This window comes from Oncorhynchus masou, chromosome 29 (assembly GCF_036934945.1).
Source record: "Oncorhynchus masou masou isolate Uvic2021 chromosome 29, UVic_Omas_1.1, whole genome shotgun sequence".
Taxonomy (NCBI): domain Eukaryota; kingdom Metazoa; phylum Chordata; class Actinopteri; order Salmoniformes; family Salmonidae; genus Oncorhynchus; species Oncorhynchus masou.
Genome location: NC_088240.1, coordinates 91002184 through 91026183, shown reverse-complemented (window position 1 = coordinate 91026183; position 24000 = coordinate 91002184). Strand labels below are relative to the sequence as shown.

Genomic DNA, 24000 nt, shown 5'->3' with positions numbered 1-24000 from the left:
TCACACTGAAGAGTCAGTCAGCGCTGTCTGTCTGTCCTCACATTGAAGTCAGTCAGCGCGCTGTCTGTCCTCACATGAAGAGTCAGTCAGCGCTGTCTGTCCTCACACTGAAGAGTCAGTCAGCGCTGTCTGTCCTCACATTGAAGAGTCAGTCAGCGCTGTCTGTCCTCACACTGAAGAGTCAGTCAGCGCTGTCTGTCCTCACATTGAAGAGTCAGTCAGCGCGCTGTCTGTCCTCACATTCACATTGAAGAGTCAGTCAGCGCTGTCTGTCCTCACATTGAAGAGTCAGTCAGCGCTGTCTGTCCTCACATTGAAGAGTCAGTCAGCGCTGTCTGTCCTCACACTGAAGAGTCAGTCAGCGCTGTCTGTCCTCACACTGAAGAGTCAGTCAGCGCTGTCTGTCTGTCCTCACACTGAAGAGTCAGTCAGCGCTGTCTGTCCTCACATGAAGAGTCAGTCAGCGCTGTCTGTCCTCACATTGAAGTCAGTCAGCGCTGTCTGTCCTCACATCATAGAGTCAGTCAGCGCTGTCTGTCCCCACACGAAGAGTCAGTCAGCGCTGTCTGTCCTCACATGAAGAGTCAGTCAGCGCTGTCTGTCCTCACATTGAAGAGTCAGTCAGCGCTGTCTGTCCTCACACTGAAGAGTCAGTCAGCGCTGTCTGTCCTCACACTGAAGAGTCAGTCAGCGCTGTCTGTCCTCACATCAGCGCTGTCTGTCCTCACACTGAAGAGTCAGTCAGCGCTGTCTGTCCTCACATTGAAGAGTCAGTCAGCGCTGTCTGTCCTCACATTGAAGAGTCAGTCAGCGCTGTCTGTCCTCACATTGAAGAGTCAGTCAGCGCTGTCTGTCCTCACATTGAAGAGTCAGTCAGCGCTGTCTGTCCTCACATTGAAGAGTCAGTCAGCGCTGTCTGTCCTCACATTGAAGAGTCAGTCAGCGCTGTCTGTCCTCACATTGAAGAGTCAGTCAGCGCTGTCTGTCCTCACATTGAAGAGTCAGTCAGCGCTGTCTGTCCTCAGTCAGTCAGCGCTGTCTGTCCTCATTGAAGAGTCAGTCAGCGCTGTCTGTCCTCACATCGAAGAGTCAGTCAGCGCTGTCTGTCCTCACATCGAAGAGCGCTGTCTGTCAGTCAGCGCTGTCTGTCCTCACATCGAAGAGTCAGTCAGCGCTGTCTGTCCTCACATTGAAGAGTCAGTCAGCGCTGTCTGTCCTCACATCGAAGAGTCAGTCAGCGCTGTCTGTCCTCACATCGAAGAGTCAGTCAGCGCTGTCTGTCCTCACATTGAAGAGTCAGTCAGCGCTGTCTGTCCTCACATTGTAAAATCACACCTGTAGGATGTAGACTGACGGCGCTTAACGACCACAACAATAAGTCTACTCCCCTCCTCTCTCTTGTCCTCCAGACTCGTCCTCTGCCCACAGTCTGAAGTCAAAGGGCAGCAGACACTCCCGACAGAGCTCTGCTGGGTCTGGTGTTGACTCTAACGTCTCCCCCAGGACAGAGCCAACACCAGACCCAGCAGAGCTCTAACGTCTCCCCAAGCCAACACCAGGCCCAGCAGAGCTCTATCGTCTCCCCCAGCCAACACCAGGCCCAGCAGAGCTCTAACGTCTCCCCCAGGACAGAGCCAACACCAGACCCAGCAGAGCTCTAACGTCTCCCCAAGCCAACACCAGGCCCAGCCCATCGTCTCCCCAGCCAACACCAGGCCCAGCAGAGCTCTATCGTCTCCCCCAGCCAACACCAGGCCCAGCAGAGCTCCCCAAGCCAACACCAGGCCCAGCATCTCCCCCAGCCAACACCAGGCCCAGCAGAGCTCTATCGTCTCCCCCAGCCAACACCAGGCCCAGCAGAGCTCTATCGTCTCCCCCAGGACAGAGGCAACACCAGGCCCAGCAGAGCGCTAACGTCTCCCCCAGGACAGAGCCAACACCAGGCCCAGCAGAGCTCTATCGTCTCCCCAAGCCAACACCAGGCCCAGCAGAGCTCTATCGTCTCCCCCAGCCAACACCAGGCCCAGCAGAGCTCTATCGTCTCCCCCAGGACAGAGCCAACACCAGGCCCAGCAGAGCTCTATCGCCTCCCCCAGGACAGAGCCAACACCAGGCCCAGCAGAGCTCCATCGCCTCCCCCAGGACAGAGCCAACACCAGGCCCAGCAGAGCTCTAACGTCTCCCCCAGCCAACACCAGGCCCAGCAGAGCTCTATCGCCTCCCCCAGGACAGAGCCAACACCAGGCCCAGCAGAGCTCTATCGCCTCCCCCCAGAGCCAACCCCAGGACAGAGCCAACACCAGGCCCAGCAGAGCTCTAACGTCTCCCCCAGGACAGAGACAACACCAGGCCCAGCAGAGCTCTAACGTCTCCCCCAGGACAGAGCCAACACCAGGCCCAGCAGAGCTCTATCGCCTCCCCCAGGACAGAGCCAACAAAAGGCCCAGCAGAGCTCTAACGTCTCCCCCAGCCAACACCAGGCCCAGCAGAGCTCTATCGCCTCCCCAGGACAGAGCCAACACCAGGCCCAGCAGAGCTCTATCGCCTCCCCCAGGACAGAGCCAACACCAGGCCCAGGCCCAGCAGAGCTCTATCGCCTCCCCCAGGACAGAGCCAACACCAGGCCCAGCAGAGCTCTAACGTCTCCCCAGGACAGAGCCAACACCAGGCCCAGCAGAGCTCTATCGTCTCCCCAGGACAGAGCCACACCAGGCCCAGCAGGTCTCCCCCAGGACAGAGCCAACACCAGGCCCAGCAGAGCTCTATCGTCTCCCCCAGGACAGAGCCAACACCAGGCCCAGCAGAGCTCTAACGTCTCCCCAGGACAGAGCCAACACCAGGCCCAGCAGAGCTCTAACGTCTCCCCCAGGACAGAGCCAACACCAGGCCCAGCAGAGCTCTATCGTCTCCCCCAGGACAGAGCCAACACCAGGCCCAGCAGAGCTCTAATGTCTCCCCCAGGACAGTGCCAACACCAGGCCCAGCAGAGCTCTAACGTCTCCCCCAGGACAGAGCCAACACCAGGCCCAGCAGAGCTCTAACGTCTCCCCCAGGACAGAGCCAACACCAGGCCCAGCAGAGCTCTAACGTCTCCCCCAGGACAGAGCCAACACCAGGCCCAGCAGAGCTCTAACGTCTCCCCCAGGACAGAGCCAACACCAGGCCCAGCAGAGCTCTAACGTCTCCCCCAGGACAGAGCCAACACCAGGCCCAGCAGAGCTCTAACGTCTCCCCCAGGACAGACAATGGGCTCGTTTGAGTGGAAATCCTGAAGCAACCCGTCTGCAGACGATTGTGGAGAAATGAACTCTGGGAAGGTGAAGTCTGATACTCACGTGACTTTCCAACATGGCAGTGTTGACATTTTTCAGAAAAGTTTTTTGTTTGTAGAAATAAATGTAAATGTAATTAAATGTAATAAAAAAAAAATATATATAATAAATATAGAAATAAATGTCTCTATCCCCATATCACTGTAAATGTGTGTATCCTACATTTGTACTGTGAACTGGGGAGAGAGAGACTCAAATATCACATTTGGGGCGGCAGGGTTGGGCTAGTAACCGGAAGGTAGCAAGTTCAAATCCCCGAGCTGACATGGTATAAATCTGTCGTTCTGCCCCTGAACAGGCAGTTAACCCACTGTTCCCAGGCCGTCGTTGAAAATAAGAGTTTGTTCTTAACTGACTTGCCTGGTAAAATAAAGGTAAAATTAAATGTAACTTGTACATATCCACTGCATAAATGAATCGCTGCAAAGCTGCTTTCTGTTTAGTCACGTCTTTGGTCCTGTTCTCATTGGTCAAGTAAAATCACGTGATTGGTTGACAAATAGTCTCCACAATGCAGGCGATGTCTGCTAGTTGCAGTTGGTGAGGAGCAACTGCAGAAACGTTGCAGTCAACGTCATGACCTTCGATCACGTGGTTGTTGTAAAGTTCACGCAGTCGACATGGAGGCGCAAGTCGGACATTTTATATGCCCATAATGCAACACACTTTGAAAGGCAGTGACCAATGAGTTATACCAGACTTGAAAAACGTGATCTACTCAAACGCGCCCAGTTGCAGACAGACGGGTCAACACAGAGATGAATCAGAAATGAGATAAGTGCTCACATGTTGTCACCTCCTAGTGGCCTAGTCAGGATAACACTGAGCCCTAATGTCTCCTCCTAGTCAGGATAACACTGAGCCCTAATGTCTCCTCCTAGTCAGGATAACACTGAGCTCCTCAGGATAACACTGAGTCTCCTCCTAGTCAGGATAACACTGAGCCCTAATGTCTCCTCCTAGTCAGGATAACACTGAGCCCTAATGTCTCCTCCTAGTCAGGATAACACTGAGCCCTAATGTCTCCTCCTAGTCAGGATAACACTGAGCCCTAATGTCTCCTCCTAGTCAGGATAACACTGAGCCCTAATGTCTCCTCCTAGTCAGGATAACACTGAGCCCTAATGTCTCCTCCTAGTGGATAACACTGAGCCCTAATGTCTCCTCCTAGTCAGGATAACACTGAGCCCTAATCAGGATAACACTCCTAATGTCTCCTCCTAGTCAGGATAACACTGAGCCCTAATGTCTCCTCCTAGTCAGGATAACACTGATAACACAGAGCCCAGGATAACACTGTCTCCTCCTAGTGGCCTAGTCAGGATAACACTGAGCCCTAATGTCTCCTCCTAGTCAGTCTCCTCCTAGTCAGGATAACACTGAGCCCTAATGTCTCCTCCTAGTCAGGATAACACTGAGCCCTAATGTCTCCTCCTAGTCAGGATAACACTGAGCACCTAATGTCTCCTCCTAGATCAGGATAACACTGAGCCCTAATGCCCTCAGGATAACATGTCTCCTCCTAGTCAGGATAACACTGAGCCCTAATGTCTCCTCCTAGTGGCCTAGTCAGGATAACACTGAGCCCTAATGTCTCCTCCTAGTCAGGATAACACTGAGCCCTAATGTCTCCTCCTAGTCAGGATAACACTGAGCCCTAATGTCTCCTCCTAGTCAGGATAACACTGAGCCCTAATGTCTCCTCCTAGTCAGGATAACACTGAGCCCTAATGTCTCCTCCTAGTGGCCTAGTCAGGATAACACTGAGCCCTAATGTCTCCTCCTAGTCAGGATAACACTGAGCCCTAATGTCTCCTCCTAGTCAGGATAACACTGAGTCCCTAATGTCTCCTCCTAGTCAGGATAACACTGAGCCCTAATGTCTCCTCCTAGTCAGGATAACACTGAGCCCTAATGTCTCCTCCTAGTCAGGATAACACTGAGCCCTAATGTCTCTCCTAGTCAGGATAACACTGAGCCCTAATGTCTCTCCTGAGCCCTAATGTCTCCTCCTAGTCAGGATAACACTGAGCCCTAATGTCTCCTCCTAGTCAGGATAACACTGAGCCCTAATGTCTCCTCCTAGTGGCCTAGTCAGGATAACACTGAGCCCTAATGTCAGGATAACACTGAGCCCTAATGTCTCCTCCTAGTCAGGATAACACTGAGCCCTAATGTCTCCTCCTAGTCAGGATAACACTGAGCCCTAATGTCTCCTCCTAGTCAGGATAACACTGAGCCCTAATGTCTCCTCCTAGTCAGGATAACACTGAGCCCTAATGTCTCCTCCTAGTCAGGATAACTAACTAGTCAGGATAACACTAATGTCTCCTCCTAGTGGCCTAGTCAGGATAACACTGAGCCCTAATGTCTCCTCCTAGTCAGGATAACACTGAGCCCTAATGTCTCCTCCTAGTGGCCTAGTCAGGATAACACTGAGCCCTAATGTCTCCTCCTAGTCAGGATAATACTGAGCCCTAATGTCTCCTCCTAGTGGCCTAGTCAGGATAACACTGAGCCCTAATGTCTCCTCCTAGTCAGGATAACACTGAGCCCTAATGTCTCCTCCTAGTCAGGATAACACTGACATGTCTCCTCCTAGAGGATAACACTGAGCCCTAATGTCTCCTCCTAGTCAGGATAACACTGAGCCCTAATGTCTCCTCCTCAGGATAACACTGAGCCCTAGTCAGGATAACACTGAGCCCTAATGTCTCCTCCTAGTCAGGATAACACTGAGCCCTAATGTCTCCTCCTAGTCAGGATAACACTGAGCCCTAATGTCTCCCTAATGATAACACTCTAATGTCTCCTCCTAGTCAGGATAACACTGAGCCCTAATGTCTCCTCCTAGTCAGGATAACACTGAGCCCTAATGTCTCCTCCTAGTCAGGATAACACTGAGCCCTAATGTCTCCTCCTAGTCAGGATAACACTGAGCCCTAATGTCTCCTCCTAGTCAGGATAACACTGAGCCCTAATGTCTCCTCCTATTGGCTGGCTATCCAACCCTGAACAATCCGTAGTAGATCCACTAACTGTAATAACCTGAGCAGGTATTATTGGTCAAGGAAACCACGTGACGTCACAACTTCAATATTTTTATTAGAATGTCATTAATACAATATATTATCCATGTAGACCAGGGGGGGGTTCCAGCTCGTTCCACAGAGGGCCTGGCGTCTGCAGGTTTTAGGTTTTTCCTTTCAGTGAAGACCTCGACAACCTGGTGAAGGTGAGTTCTTGACCAATTAGTGACCTTTAATTCATCAATCAAGTACAAAGGGGAGGAGGGAGAAACCCCTCGGACACCCGGCCCTCCGTGGAATGGGGTTGGACACGTTAGAGTACAAAAACTGTTTTTATATTCCATAAAGCTGTGTTATAACAAGGTAATGATCTTGGGCATGAACTTAAAATACACAGAACTAAACGATTTGATGTTTAAACATCTCATCGTAACGTGTTACCTCTTCTCGAAAACAAAAACAAACGGAAAAGCAACAAATCCCACAACCATATTTTGGTGGACAGCTTGGATATGAACCTTTTCTGTATCCCTGAGCGTTCGTCTGACTCGACCGACATGTCCACCACCGACACCGTGACCCGGTCAGAGAGGCTCTCGGCATTAAGCCTAATGTCTCCTCCTAGTCAGGATAACACTGAGCCCTAATGTTCCTCCTAGTCAGGATAACACTGATTCTTTAAACAGCTCAGTTAGGAATAAAGAGCTCGGAGACACTCGGTTCAGGGCAATGTGACGACCGAATGGCAACCTATTCCCAGCACAGGGGCCTATGGGGTCTGGGCTATAGTAGTGCACTATGTAGGGATTAGGGTGGCATTGGTTCCTGGGCTATAGTAGTGCACTATGTAGGGATTAGGGTGGCATTGGTTCCTGGGCTATAGTAGTGCACTATGTAGGGATTAGGGTGGCATTGGTTCCTGGGCTATAGTAGTGCCCTATGTAGGGATTAGGGTGGTTCCTGGGCTATAGTAGTGCACTATGTAGGGATTAGGGTGGTTCCTGGGCTATAGTAGTGCACTATGTAGGGATTAGGGTGGCATTGGTTCCTGGGCTATAGTAGTGCACTATGTAGGGATTAGGGTGGCATTGGTTCCTGGGCTATAGTAGTGCACTATGTAGGGATTAGGGTGGCATTGGTTCCTGGGCTATAGTAGTGCACTATGTAGGGATTAGGGTGGCATTGGTTCCTGGGCTATAGTAGTGCACTATGTAGGGATTAGGGTGGCATTGGTTCCTGGGCTATAGTAGTGCACTATGTAGGGATTAGGGTGGCATTGGTTCCTGGGCTATAGTAGTGCACTATGTAGGGATTAGGGTGAGGCCTGGGCTATAGTAGTGCACTATATATAGGGATTAGGGTGGCATTGGTTCCTGGTCTATAGTAGTGCACTATATAGCGATTAGCGTGGGTCCTGGTCTATAGTAGTGCACTATATAGCGATTAGGGTGGGTCCTGGTCTATAGTAATGCACTATATAGGGATTAGGGTGGCATTTGGAACGTACTGTAGCCCCTCCAGTCTCCTCGACATTAATGTTCACTGCCACAGGTTGTTTATTGAAATGTTGAAGACTAAATGAAAGTTGAAACCCTCTTCCCTTGTTCTATGAGAGGCTGCACTGTTTCTTATTGCACGGAGGACATTACACTCTAAAGGCAGTTTGTGGATGTTCAACCGAAAGAGAGAGTACAACAGGTGTGTGTGTGTGTCTGTACGAGTGTGTGTCAGGGTCTCTGTAAAGGTGTGTGTGTCAGGGTCTCTGTAAAGGTGTGTGTGTCAGTGGAAGCCGATGCGCAGCGCCTTGTTCTTGACCATGGTGAACTTGGAGACGAACACGGCGGCGTGGGCGGGGCTGACCAGGTAACGGTAGGTCTTGGTGACGGCGGGCGGAGGCTCGGCCGGGGTGATGGGAGGAGCCTGCTGGAGGGACGAGGCCGATGGGGAGAGGAACGCAGACGCACGAGTCACATAGTCCACCAGGCGACCATACTGCTGCTCTGACAACCACTCCCTCCCACTGTCACCCTGAGGGGAGGGGAGGGGGGGGGAGGGGAGGGAGAGGAGGAGGATAGGATAGAGGGAGAGGAGGGGGGGAGGATAGGGAGAGGAGGAGGATAGAGGGAGGGGGAGGATAGGAGAGAGGAGGAGGATAGAGGGAGAGGAGGAGGATAGAGGGAGAGGATGGGGGGAGGATAGAGGGAGAGGATGGGGGGGGAGGATCCAGAGGGAGAGGGGGGGGGGGGGAGGGGGAGGAGGGGAGGGAGAGGATGGGAGGAGGGGAGGGAGAGGATGGGGGGAGGATAGAGGGAGAGGATGGGGGGAGGATAGAGGGAGAGGAGGGGGGAGGATAGAGGGAGAAGGACAGAGGGAGAGGAGGGGGGGATAGAGGGAGAAGGGGAGGATAGAGGGAGAAGGACAGAGGGAGAGGAGGGGGGGAGGATAGAGGGAGAAGGACAGGGGGAGAGGAGGGGGGGAGGATAGAGGGAGAAGGACAGGGGGAGAGGAGGGGGGGAGGATAGAGGGAGAAGGACAGGGGGAGAGGAGGGGGGGAGGATAGAGGGAGAAGGACAGAGGGAGAGGAGGGGGGATAGGGGAGGGGGGAGGAGAGAAATAGAGGAAGAGGGGGGAGGAGAGAAATAGAGGAAGGGGGAGGAAGAGGGGGGAGGAGCGAAAGAGAGGAAGGGGGAGGAAGAGGTTTAGTGATGTTTCCTGCATGTTCTGAGATCTGAATATTTTTATTCACTGTAGTTGGCCAAGGATAAACACGTCTGCTGAATGACCATATGGTGATCACCCTCCCTTCCCTCACCCTCCCCTCCCTCACCCTCCCCCTCCATTCCCTCACCATCACCCTCCCCTCACCCTCCCCTCTCTCACCATCACCCTCCCCCTCCCCTCCACTCCCCTCCCTCACCCTCCCCTCTCTCACCATCACCCTCCCCCTCCCCTCCCCTCTCTCACCATCACCCTCACCCTCCCCTCTCTCACCATCACCCTCCCCCTCCCTCACACTCCCCTCTCTCACCATCACCCTCCCCCTCCCCTCTCCTCTCTCACCATCACCCTCCCCTCCCCTCCACTCCCTCACCATCACCCTCCCCTCACCCTCCCCTCCCTCACCATCACCCTCCCCTCCCTCACCCCTACACTCACCCTCCACTCCCTCACCATCACCCTCCCCTCACCCTCCACTCCCTCACCATCACCCTCCCCTCCCTCACCCCTACCCTCACCCTCCACTCCCTCACCATCACCCTCCCTCCCTCACCCTCCACTCCCTCACCATCCCCTCCACTCCCTCACCCTCCCCTCACCCTCCACTCCCTCACCATCACCCTCCCCCCTCACCCCTACCTCACCCTCCCTCACCCCCCCCCACCCCACTCCCCACCCCCCCACCCCCACCCCCCACCCCTCACAACCCCTACCATCCCACCACCCCTACCCTCACCCCTCACCCCTACCCTCCCTCCCCCCTCCCTCACCCTCTCCTCCCCCCTCCCATCCCATCCCCCCTACCTCACCCTCTCCCTACCCTCTCCTTCCCCCCCTCCCTCCCATCCCCCCCTCACCCCTCCCATCCCCCCTACCTCACCCCTCCCATCCTCCCCCTCCTCCCCCTCCCATCCCCCCTACCTCTACATCATTGAGTCTCTGCTGCTGCAGCGTGAGGGTCAGCGCTCCCAGGTGGTGGGGGTCTTGTTGACAGGCCACCTCGGTGATGGGGAAGGCCTGCTGCTGTGTGTCTTCAGACAGACTGACCACAAACACCACCTCCCCTGTCAGCAGCAGACACCCAGCATGCTCCTGACCCGACCCGGACACGATCACCACCTCCAGGGACATGTGAACCTCCGGACGACCCAGGGACTGGAGCATCTTCCTGGGGAGTGGAGGGCGGAAGAGGAGACAGAGGTCAGCCGACAGAGACGAGATCCCATTAGACCACATGACCATAGGTGACCAGTATGTCCATACAAATGTATACACACATGTTAAGTCACTAGATATGCTGTGCCTATTCAAACACTACCACACATGTTAAATCACTAGATATGTTGTACCTATTCAAACACTACCACACATGTTAAGTCACTGGATATGTTGTGCCTATTCAAACACTACCACACATGTTAAGTCACTAGATATGTTGTGCCTATTCAAACACTAGATACGTTGTACCTATTCAAACACTACCACACATGTTAAGTCACTGGATATGTTGTGCCTATTCAAACACTAGATACGTTGTACCTATTCAAACACTACCACACATGTTAAGTCACTAGATATGTTGTACCTATTCAAACACTACCACACATGTTAAATCACTAGATATGTTGTACCTATTCAAACACTAGATACGTTGTACCTATTCAAACACTACCACACATGTTAAATCACTAGATATGTTGTACCTATTCAAACACTACTGCATGTTCTGAGATCTGGAAAGGAAGGGTCAAGGATAACACGGAAGATGGTGATCACCCTCCCTTCCCTCACCCTCCCTCCCTCACCCTCCCCCTCCATTCCCTCACCATCACCCTCCCCCTCACCCTCCCCTCTCTCACCATCACCCTCCCCCTCCTCCACTCCCCTCCCTCACCCCTCCCCCTCTCTCACCATCACCCTCCCCTCCTCCTCTCACCATCACCCTCACCCTCCCCTCTCACCATCACCCTCCCCTCCCCACACTCCCTCTCACCATCACCCTCCCCCTCCCTCCCCTCTCTCACCATCACCCTCCCCCCTCCCCCTCCACTCCCTCACCATCACCCCCTCCCCCACCCCCCTCCACTCCCTCACCATCACCCTCCCCTCCCTCACCCCTACACTCACCCTCCACTCCCCTCACCATCACCCTCCCTCACCCCTCCACTCCCTCACCATCACCCTCCCCCTCCTCACCCCTACCCTCACCCTCCACCCTCACCATCACCCTCCCCCTCCCTCACCCTCCACTCCCTCACCCTCCCCTCCACTCCCCTCACCCCTCCCTCACCCTCCACTCCCTCACCATCACCCTTCCCCCTCCCTCACCCCTACCCTCACCCTCCCTCACCCCTACCCTCACCCTCACAACCCCTACCCTCCCTCACCCCCCCACCCTCACAACCCCTACCATCCCACCACCCCTACCTCACCCCTCCTACCCCTCCCCCCTCCCTCACCCCTCTCCTTCCCCCTCCCATTCCCCCCTACACACATGTTAAATCACTAGATATGTTGTACCTATTCAAACACTACCACACATGTTAAATCACTAGATATGTTGTACCTATTCAAACACTACCACACATGTTAAATCACTACATATGTTGTACCTATTCAAACACTACCACACATGTTAAATCACTAGATATGTTGTATCTATTCAAACACTACCACACATGTTAAATCACTAGATATGTTGTACCTATTCAAACACTACCAAACCTGTTAAATCACTAGATATGTTGTACCTATTCAAACACTACCACACATGTTAAATCACTAGATATGTTGTACTTATTCAAACACTACCACACATGTTAAATCACTAGATATGTTGTACCAATTCAAACACTACCACACATGTTAAATCACTAGATGTGTTGTACCTATTCAAACACTACCACACATGTTAAATCACTAGATGTGTTGTACCTATTCAAACACTACCACACATGTTAAATCACTAGATATGTTGTACCTATTCAAACACTACCACACATGTTAAATCACTAGATATGTTGTATCTATTCAAACACTACCACACATGTTAAATCACTAGATATGTTGTACCTATTCAAACACTACCAAACCTGTTAAATCACTAGATATGTTGTACCTATTCAAACACTACCACACATGTTAAATCACTAGATATGTTGTACTTATTCAAACACTACCACACATGTTAAATCACTAGATATGTTGTACCTATTCAAACACTACCACACATGTTAAATCACTAGATACGTTGTACCTATTCAAACACTACCACACATGTTAAATCACTAGATATGTTGTACTTATTCAAACACTACCACACATGTTAAATCACTATATATGTTGTACCTATTCAAACACTACCACACATGTTAAATCACTAGATATGTTGTACCTATTCAAACACTACCACACATGTTAAATCACTAGATATGTTGTACCTATTCAAACACTACCACACATGTTAAATCACTAGATACGTTGTACCTATTCAAACACTATTCAAACACTACCACACATGTTAAATCACTAGATATGTTGTACTTATTCAAACACTACCACACATGTTAAATCACTAGATATGTTGTACCTATTCAAACACTACCACACATGTTAAATCACTAGATATGTTGTACCTATTCAAACACTACCACACATGTTAAATCACTAGATATGTTGTACCTATTCAAACACTACCACACATGTTAAATCACTAGATATGTTGTACCTATTCAAACACTATCACACATGTTAAATCACTACCACACATGTTAAATCACTACATATGTTGTACCTATTCAAACACTACCACACATGTTAAATCACTAGATATGTTGTACCTATTCAAACACTACCACACATGTTAAATCACTAGATACATGGTACCTATTCAAACACTACCACACATGTTAAATCACTAGATATGTTGTACCTATTCAAACACTACCTCACATGTTAAATCACTAGATATGTTGTACCGATCCAAACACTCAGCCAATCAGCCACAATCAGTTCAAATCACCCTCTCACGCATGTTAAATCACTAATATGTTGTCAGCCACCTATTCAAACACTACCACACATGTTAAATCACTAGATATGTTGTACCTATTCAAACACTACCTCACATGTTAAATCACTAGATACCTGTGTCCTCTATTCAAACACTACCACACATGATTTAAAATCGTTGACTAGATATGTTGTACCTATTGTAACATTCACTATGGGGTTTAAAGTGAGTATTTGTCCTGACCTTCCCAGGACATTCACATGGATGTTTCATTAGTAATATCAATGTAAACTGTCCCAGCCAATTCAGCCCAATCAGCCCTCTAAAGCCAGTTTCAATCTCCCCTCTTCAGTTTGCCCTCAGTTCCTGCAGCCAGGGATCAACCCTTCAGCCAAAACATGGCTGTTGAATACACTGCCTGTGACTGTGGCAAACTGAACTGATTACTACACTGTTCAGTTCTTAACTCAGACTTATTTGCAAACCGTGACTGTTGGGAACACCTGAGTTCCCTGTGTCTCCTCATATGTAAGAGGACAGCTGATGACAGCTGTTGGGGACCTTTGTGTGAGTGTGTGTGTGATAGAGTCATACCAGACTTATTGGTGTGTAATGGATTCCTACCTGGGCATGTGTGTGTGGTTTTGTAGTGAGTTATTTGTCCAGACCTTGACAGGACATTGGGGACATGGGATGTTTCATTAGTAATTATAAGTTCCGGTCCTTCTTACCAGACCAATTTGACGTGACTGTTGGGGACCTGGGCTGTGTGTGTGTGTGTGGTGTGTGTGTGTGGTTAGCAACAGGGAGTTCAGTTCTTACCAGACTTATTTGACGTGACTGTTGGGGACCTGGGCTGTGTGTGTGTGTGTGTGTGTGTGTGTGTGTGTGTGTTATAGAGATCAGTTCTTACCAGACTTATTTGACGTGGCTGCTGGGGACCTAGGCTGTGTGTGTGTGTTATAGAGTTCAGTTCTTACCAGACTTATTTGACGTGGCTGTTGGGGACCTGGGCTGTGTGTGTGTGTGTGTGTGTGTGTGTGTTATAGAGTTCAGTTCTTACCAGACTTATTTGACGTGGCTGTTGGGGACCTGGGCTGTGTGTGTGTGTGTGTGTGTGTGTGTGTGTGTGTGTGTGTTATAGAGTTCAGTTCTTACCAGACCTATTTGACGTGACTGTTGGGGACCTGGGCTGTGTGTGTGTGTGTTATAGAGTTCAGTTCTTACCAGACTTATTTGACGTGGCTGTTGGGGACCTGGGCTGTGTGTGTGTGTGTGTGTGTGTGTGTTATAGAGTTCAGTTCTTACCAGACCTATTTGACGTGACTGTTGGGGACCTGGGCTGTGTGTGTGTGTGTTATAGAGTTCAGTTCTTACCAGACTTATTTGACGTGGCTGTTGGGAACCTGGGCTGTGGTGTGTGTGTGTGTGTGTGTGTGTGTGTGTTATAGAGTTCAGTTCTTACCAGACTTATTTGACGTGACTGTTGGGGACCTGGGCTGTGTGTGTGTGTGTGTGTGTGTGTGTGTGTGTGTGTGTGTGTGTGTGTGTGTTATAGAGTTCAGTTCTTACCAGACGTATTTAACGTGACTGTTGGGCGCGAGGGCTGACTTCTGGTCTACTGGGAGGTACAGCTGTTTGGGGAGCTGCCAGAGACCAGCCCCATGAAGGATACCTGCTCAGGACAACACCACACACACACATAGAGTAGATCAAAGCAGAAAGGTTCAGTGTACAGTAGACTAGCCCCTACACAGTCTCCAAGACCCACAGGATGAGTGTGTTCCTGTGTGTGTTCCTGCGTGTGTGTTCCTGTGTGTGTGTGTGTTCCTGTGTGTATGGTCCTGCGTGTGTGTGTGTTCCTGTGTGTGTGTGTGTTCCTGCGTGTGTGTGTGTGTATTCCTGTGTGTATGGTCCTGCGTGTGTGTGTGTTCCTGTGTGTGTGTGTGTGTGTTCCTGTGTGTGTGTGTGTGTGTTCCTGTGTGTGTTTCTGTGTGTGTGTGTGTGTGTGTGTGTGTGTGTGTGTGTGTGTGCAGCTTGTTGCCTCGTCTTCCTGTCAGCCGTGAAGTGACTTGATGACATCATGCATTTTAAAACATAAAACATTCTACTGCTGATGATGTCACAGCTCTGGAACCTGCCTCCCCCCACGCCCTGTGTGTTGTGGGTGTGTACTCTAGCAGTGTGTATCAAAAATGTTCACTGTGTTTTTGCGTGTTTATGCGTGTGTGCGCTAGGGTACATTCCAAAATACACACACACAGAGCGTGGGTATGTGTGTAGCTAGCGAGGGGAGCTAGATTAGCATCAGTCCCTGGGGTCCCATGGTTCTGACACACAGAGTGTGGGTATGTGTGTAGCTAGCGAAGGGAGCTAGATTAGCATCAGTCCCTGGGGTACCATGGTTCTGACACACAGAGTGTGGGTATGTGTGTAGCTAGCGAGGGGAGCTAGATTAGCATCAGTCCCCGGGGTCCCATGGTTCTGACACACAGAGTGTGGGTATGTGTGTAGCTAGCAAGGGGAGCTAGATTAGCATCAGTCCCTGGGGTCCCATGGTTCTGACACACAGAGTGTGGGTATGTGTGTAGCTAGCGAGGGTCCCATGGTTCTGACACACAGAGTGTGGGTATGTGTGTAGCTAGCGAGGGGAGCTAGATTAGCATCAGTCCCCGGGGTCCCATGGTTCTAACACACAGAGCGTGGGTATGTGTGTAGCTAGCGAGGGGAGCTAGATTAGCATCAGTCCCTGGGGTCCCATGGTTCTGACACACAGAGTGTGGGTATGTGTGTAGCTAGCGAGGGGAGCTAGATTAGCATCAGTCCCCGGGGTCCCATGGTTCTAACACACAGCTGCTCACTTAATTTAATATTTATGTTCTGTCGCGCTGAGCTGTTAGTGCTGGCTAACACAAAAACTCACCCTCTCCTCACCCCTTCCTCCCTCCTCCTCACAGCCTCCCCTTCCCTCCCTCCTCCTCTCCTTTCCTCCCCCCTCCTCCTCTCCCTAACCCCCCCTCTGTCTTTAATAAATCCTCAACTCCTCCAGAACAGATCTCCAGCTCAGTGACGTCATTGGGGCTGTCAGCAGCAGCTCTGCCCTCCAGGGGACCCAGTTAATAAACCCTCCAGGGCCCAGTTAATAAACCCTCCAGGGCCCAGTTAATAAACCTTCCTGGGCCCAGTTAATAAACCCTCCAGGGCCCAGTTAATAAACGCTCCAGGGGACCCAGTTAATAAACCCTCCAGGGGGCCCAGTTAATAAACCCTCCAGGGCCCAGTTAATAAACCCTCCAGGGGGCCCAGTTAATAAACCCTCCAGGGCCCAGTTAATAAACCCTCCAGGGGGCTCAGTTAATAAACCCTCCAGGGCCCAGTTAATAAACCCTCCAGGGCCCAGTTAATAAACCCTCCAGGGCCCAGTTAATAAACCCTCCAGGGGACCCAGTTAATAAACCCTCCAGGGGGCCCAGTTAATAAACCCTCCAGGGGGCCCAGTTAATAAACCCTCCAGGGCCCAGTTAATAAACCCTCCAGGGGGCCCAGTTAATAAACCCTCCAGGGGGCCCAGTTAATAAACCCTCCAGGGCCCAGTTAATAAACCCTCCAGGACCCAGTTAATAAACCCTCCAGGGCCCAGTTAATAAACCCTCCAGGGGACCCAGTTAATAAACCCTCCAGGGGGCCCAGTTAATAAACCCTCCAGGGGGCTCAGTTAATAAACCCTCCAGGGCCCAGTTAATAAACCCTCCAGGGCCCAGTTAATAAACCCTCCAGGGGACCCAGTTAATAAACCCTCCAGGGGGCCCAGTTAATAAACCCTCCAGGGGGCCCAGTTAATAAACCCTCCAGGGGGCCCAGTTAATAAACCCTCCAGGACCCAGTTAATAAACCCTCCAGGGCCCAGTTAATAAACCCTCCAGGGGGCCCAGTTAATAAACCCTCCAGGGGGCCCAGTTAATAAACCCTCCAGGGGGCCCAGTTAATAAACCCTCCAGGGCCCAGTTAATAAACCCTCCAGGGCCCAGTTAATAAACCCTCCAGGGGGCCCAGTTAATAAACCCTCCAGGGGGCCCAGTTAATAAACCCTCCAGAGCCCAGTTGCCATGTTCTGATGTGCTGTTCATTTACATTACATTTACATTTAAGTCATTTAGCAGACGCTCTTATCCAGAGCGACTTACAAGTTAATTTTTACCTTTTTTTATTTTTATTTAACCAGGCAAGTCAGTTAAGAACACATTCTTATTCTTCAATGACGGCCTGGGAACAGTGGGTTAACTGCCTGTTCAGGGGCAGAACGACAGATTTGTACCTTGTCGGCTCGGGGGTTTGAACTCACAACCTTCCGGTTACTAGTCCAACGCTCTAACCACTAGGCTACCCTGTACCCTGTTCCACACCTGCTAGATAGCATACACCATGCTAGGACCTCCTCCACCCCACAGACTGGGCATTACATTCTGTTAGCCTACCACTACGCTAGGACTGCTACCACCCCATAGAGTGTGTATTACAGCCTGTTAGCATACCGCTACGGTAGGACTGCTACCACCCCATAGAGTGGGTATTACAGCCTGTTAGCATACCGCTACGGTAGGACTGCTACCACCCCATAGACTGGGTATTACAGCCTGTTAGCATACCGCTACGGTAGGACTGCTACCACCCCATAGAGTGGGTATTACAGCCTGTTAGCATACCGCTACGGTAGGACTGCTACCACCCCATAGAGTGGGTATTACAGCCTGTTAGCATACCGCTACGGTAGGACTGCTACCACCCCATAGAGTGGGTATTACAGCCTGTTAGCATACCGCTACGGTAGGACTGCTACCACCCCATAGAGTGGGTATTACAGCCTGTTAGCATACCGCTACGGTAGGACTGCTACCACCCCATAGAGTGGGTATTACAGCCTGTTAGCATACCGCTACGGTAGGACTGCTACCACCCCATAGAGTGGGTATTACAGCCTGTTAGCATACCGCTACGGTAGGACCGCTAGGGCTCCTTGGAGGGAGCATTACTACTGTGTGTTAGCATACCGCTAGGACCCCCAGGACAGAACACTACAGCAGGCCTACAGTACTGTTGAGGGAGGGAGTAATCTGTGTGTTAGCATACCGCTAGGACAGAACACTACAGCAGGCCTACAGTACTGTTGAGGGAGTAATCTCTATGTTAGCATACCGCTAGGACCCCCAGGACAGAATACTACAGCAAGCCTACAGTACTGTTGAGGGAGGGAGTAATCTGTGTGTTAGCATACCGCTAGGACAGAACACTACAGCAGGCCTACAGTACTGTTGAGGGAGTAATCTGTGTGTTAGCATACCGCTAGGACCCCCAGGACAGAACACTACAGCAGGCCTACAGTACTGTTGAGGGAGTAATCTGTGTGTTAGCATACCGCTAGGACAGAACACTACAGCAGGCCTACAGTACTGTTGAGGAAGGGAGTAATCTGTGTGTTAGCATACCGCTAGGACAGAACACTACAGCAGGCCTACAGTACTGTTGAGGAAGGGAGTAATCTGGATGTTAGCATACCGCTAGGACAGAACACTACAGCAGGCCTACAGTACTGTTGAGGGAGTAATCTGTGTGTTAGCATACCGCTAGGAGGGGGACTTGTAGTTAAGTGTAGAAGCGTTGAAATGCTCCCATACAATAATAACTTTAACGTTTTTGACCAGAAGGTCTTCGTCAGGCCTGAATGAACTGTGTTGGGTGGACTGGACGTGTGTCCACTACTGTTGAACAGTGATGTGTTAACAAACGATCTCAGGGGATGTAAATAAATAATTAGTTCTTAAAGTAACCTGCCAGTGGTAAAAATAAAAGCGGCGAAGTGTGTGAACCCACCGTATCCCGTCTGCGAGACCAGCTCTGCAGCGCCCCCTATCGGTTTGGTAAAGACCCCCACAATGCCTTTCCCCACCCCAGAGATGACCCCTTTGGCCTTGGTGCCTGCTGAACTCTGCATCTCTGAACCCCGCTGGAAGTTCTGCATGGGCTGGTCCACGATGCCAGCTATCGCTCCTGGAGAGAACAGAGGATCACGTATTACAAGAGAGGATCATGTATTACAATAGAGGATCACGTATTACAACAGAGGATCACGTAGTACAACAGAGTATCACGTAGTACAACAGAGTATCACAACAGAGTATCATGTAGTACAACAGAGTATCATGTATCATAACAGAGTATCATGTAGTACAACAGAGTATCACGTATTACAACAGAGTATCATGTATTATAACAGAGTATCATGTAGTACAACAGAGTATCATGTAGTACAACAGAGTATCATGTAGTACAACAGAGTATCATGTAGTACAACAGAGTATCATGTATTACAACAGAGTATCATGTAGTACAACAGAGTATCATGTATTACAACAGAGTATCATGTATTACAACAGAGTATCATGTAGTACAACAGAGTATCATGTATTATAACTGAGTATCATGTATTACAACAGAGGATCACATATTACAACAGAGTATCATGTAGTACAACAGAGTATCATGTAGTACAACAGAGTATCATGTAGTACAACAGAGGATCACGTATTACAACAGAGTATCATAACAGAGTATCATGTAGCACAACAGAGTATCATGTAGCACAACAGAGTATCATGTAGTACAACAGAGTATCATGTAGTACAACAGAGTATCATGTAGTACAACAGAGTATCATGTAGTACAACAGAGTATCATGTAGTACAACAGAGTATCATGTAGTACAACAGAGTATCATGTAGTACAACAGAGTATCATGTAGTACAACAGAGTATCATGTAGTACAACAGAGTATCATGTATTATAACAGAGTATCATGTAGTACAACAGAGTATCATGTAGTACAACAGAGTATCATGTAGTACAACAGAGTATTATGTAGTACAACAGAGTATCATGTAGTACAACAGAGTATTATGTAGATCACATATTACAACAGAGTATCATGTAGTACAACAGTAGTACAACAGAGTATCATGTAGTACAAGTATTACAACAGAGTATCATAACAGAGTATCAGTACAACAGAGTATCATGTAGTACAACAGAGTATTATGTAGTACAACAGAGTATTATGTATTACAACATAGTAATGTAGTATACCAGAGTATCATGTATTACAGTATTATTGGTTCCTGAAGTTCTGGTCTATATCAAAGGGATATTGTATACCAGTAATGTTTGTGATTGACAGTGTGGATACAGCAGTCCCACTAAGGGATTTAACCTCCCAACCAATCACAACATGGTCCTTAGATCCAGATATCCCCTGTCATAAGTAGTTGTTTCTCTAGTGTCTTTGAATCAGAGAGACCCTAGGTGTTTATTGGGACCATGCTGGTCTCCACAGTACCTACTGTCTTGTCTGGCTGAGTGACTGGCTAACTGACTGACTGTCTGGAAGAGTGACTGGCTAAGTGACTGACTGGCTAGCTAACTGACTGACTGATGGACTGTCTGACTAACTGACTGACTGACTGACTGGCTAACTGACTGACTGGCTGTGTGGCTGAGTGACTAACTAACTGACTGTCTGTCTGGCTGAGTGACTGGCTAAGTGACTGACTGGCTAACTGACTGACTGTCTGGCTGAGTGACTGGCTAACTGACTGACTGTCTGGCTAACTGACTGACTGACTGGCTAACTGACTGACTGATGGACTGTCTGACTAACTGACTGGCTAACTGACTGACTGGCTGTGTGGCTGAGTGACTAGCTGACTGACTGGCTGTGTGGCTGAGTGACTAGCTAACTGACTGTCTGTCTGGCTGAGTGACTGGCTTAGTGACTGACTGGCTAACTGACTGACTGGCTGAGTGACTGGCTAAGTGACTGACTGGCTAACTGACTGACTGTCTGGCTGAGTGACTGGCTAACTGACTGACTGTCTGGCTGAGTGACTGGCTAAGTGACTGACTGACTGGCTAACTGACTGGCTAAGTGACTGACTGACTAACTGACTGACTGACTGACTGACTGGCTAACTGACTGACTGGCTGTGTGGCTGAGTGACTAGCTAACTGACTGTCTGTCTGGCTGAGTGACTGGCTAAGTGACTGACTGGCTAACTGACTGAGTGACTGGCTAACTGACTGACTGGTAAGTGACTGGCTGGCTAACTGTGACTGTCTGGCTGAGTAACTGACTGACTGACTGGCTAACTGACTGACTGTCTGGCTGAGTAACTGACTGACTGACTGGCTAACTGACTGGCTAACTGTCTGACTGGCTAACTGACTGACTGTCTGTCTGGCTGAGTGACTGGCTTAGTGACTGACTGGCTAACTGACTGACTGGCTGAGTGACTAGCTAACTAACTGCCTGTCTGGCTGAGTGACTGGCTAAGTGACTGACTGGCTAACTGACTGACTGTCTGGCTGAGTGACTGGCTAACTGACTGACTGTCTGGCTGAGTGACTGGCTAAGTGACTGACTGACTGGCTAACTGACTGACTGTCTGGCTGAGTGACTGGCTAAGTGACTGACTGACTAACTGACTGACTGACTGACTGACTGGCTAACTGACTGACTGGCTGTGTGGCTGAGTGACTAGCTAACTGACTGTCTGTCTGGCTGAGTGACTGACTGGCTAACTGACTGACTGTCTGGCTGAGTGACTGGCTAAGTGACTGACTGGCTAAGTGACTGACTGGCTAACTGACTGACTGTCTGGCTGAGTGACTGACTGGCTGAGTGACTGGCTAAGTGACTATACTCTACCCACCCAGTAGGCTGATGCCCAGTCTCGACAGGCCCTGTCTGAGTCCGTCCCCCAGGCTCTCAGGGAGCTGCCTCCTCCACTCCTCCTGCCTGGTATAGTGCTCCTCGTCCAGGGACAGCCGGTCCATGTTCCTGGCCAGGCTGGTCGCCAGGTTGGTGATGGACGTCAGCGTGCCTACAGGAAGAGACAGGAGAATTACTGACTGACCTGTTCCCAGACCTGTTTAAAAATATACAGGATTTAAAGGCACAATTATACTTCAGACCAACGGCTGCCTTGTCACTAGGTATGGTACCATTAGAGATGTGGTATGGTACCATTAGAGATGTGGTATGGTACCATTAGAGATGTGGTATGGTACCATTAGAGATGCGGTATGGTACCATGAGAGATGTGGTATGGTACCATTAGAGATGTGGTATGGTACCTTTAGAGATGTGGTATGGTACCTTTAGAAATGTGGTATGGTACCATTAGAGATGTGGTACCTTTAGAGATGTGGTATGATACCATTAGAGATGCGGTATGGTACCATTAGAGATGTGGTATGGTACCATTAGAGATGCGGTATGGTACCATTAGAGATGTGGTATGGTACCATTAGAGATGTGGTATGGTACCATTAGAGATGTGGTATGGTACCTTTAGAGATGTGGTATGGTACCATTAGAGATGTGGTATGGTACCTTTAGAGATGTGGTACCTTTAGAGATGTGGTATGGTACCATTAGAGATGTGGTATGGTACCATTAGAGATGTGGTATGGTACCATTAGAGATGTGGTATGGTACCATTAGAGATGTGGTATGGTACCTTTAGAGATGTGGTATGGTACCATTAGAGATGTGGTACCTTTAGAGATGTGGTATGGTACCATTAGAGATGTGGTATGGTACCATTAGAGATGTGGTATGGTACCATTAGAGATGTGGTATGGTACCATTAGAGATGTGGTACCTTTAGAGATGTGGTATGGTACCATTAGAAATGTGGTATGGTACCTTTAGAGATGTGGTATGTTACCATTAGAGATGCGGTATGGTACCATTAGAGTTGCGGTATGGTACCATTAGAGATGTGGTATGGTACCATTAGAGATGTGGTATGGTACCATTAGAGATGCGGTATGGTACCATTAGAGATGTGGTATGGTACCATTAGAGATGTGGTATGGTACCATTAGAGATGTGGTACCATTAGAGATGTGGTATGGAACCATTAGAGATGTGGTATGGAACCATTAGAGATGTGGTATGGTACCTTTAGAGATGTGGTATGGTACCATTAGAGATGTGGTATGGAACCATTAGAGATGTGGTATGGTACCATTAGAGATGTGGTATGGTACCATTAGAGATGCGGTATGGTACCATTAGAGATGTGGTATGGCCCGTTCCTGTAGGTTCATGCTCTACAACATCCGCAGAGTACGACCCTGCCTCACACAGGAAGCGGCGCAGGTCCTAATCCAGGCACTTGTCATCTCCCGTCTGGATTACTGCAACTCGCTGTTGGCTGGGCTCCCTGCCTGTGCCATTAAACCCCTACAACTCATCCAGAACGCCGCAGCCCGTCTGGTGTTCAACCTTCCCAAGTTCTCTCACGTCACCCCGCTCCTCCGCTCTCTCCACTGGCTTCCAGTTGAAGCTCGCATCCGCTACAAGACCATGGTGCTTGCCTACGGAGCTGTGAGGGGAACGACACCGCAGTACCTCCAGGCTCTGATCAGGCCCTACACCCAAGCAAGGGCACTGCGTTCATCCACCTCTGGCCTGCTCGCCTCCCTACCACTGAGGAAGTACAGTTCCCGCTCAGCCCAGTCAAAACTGTTCGCTGCTCTGGCCCCCCAATGGTGGAACAAACTCCCTCACGACGCCAGGACAGCGGAGTCAATCACCACCTTCCGGAGACACCTGAAACCCCACCTCTTCAAGGAATACCTAGGATAGGATAAGTAATCCTTCTCTCACCCCCCCCCTCCCCCTTAATGATTTAGATGCACTATTGTAAAGTGGCTGTTCCACTGGATGTCAGAAGGTGAATTCACCAATTTGTAAGTCGCTCTGGATAAGAGCGTCTGCTAAATGACTTAAATGTAAATGTAAATGTATGGTACCATTAGAGATGCGGTACCATTAGAGATGTGGTATGGT

At 49.9% G+C, this 24000-nt stretch overlaps 1 protein-coding gene across 1 annotated transcript in view; it reads right to left on the bottom strand.

Annotated features, from left to right (window-relative positions):
• Positions 1-7043: 7043 nt before the first annotated feature.
• LOC135519836 (intermembrane lipid transfer protein VPS13B) overlaps positions 7044-24000 on the bottom strand; it is a 764993-nt gene continuing 748036 nt past the window's right edge. Inside the window, 5 exon segments of the mRNA XM_064945043.1 lie at positions 7044-8389; positions 10001-10247; positions 14664-14766; positions 18960-19136; positions 21851-22021. Coding sequence (XP_064801115.1) covers positions 8141-8389; positions 10001-10247; positions 14664-14766; positions 18960-19136; positions 21851-22021 — 947 coding nt within the window. The 3' untranslated portion in view covers positions 7044-8140.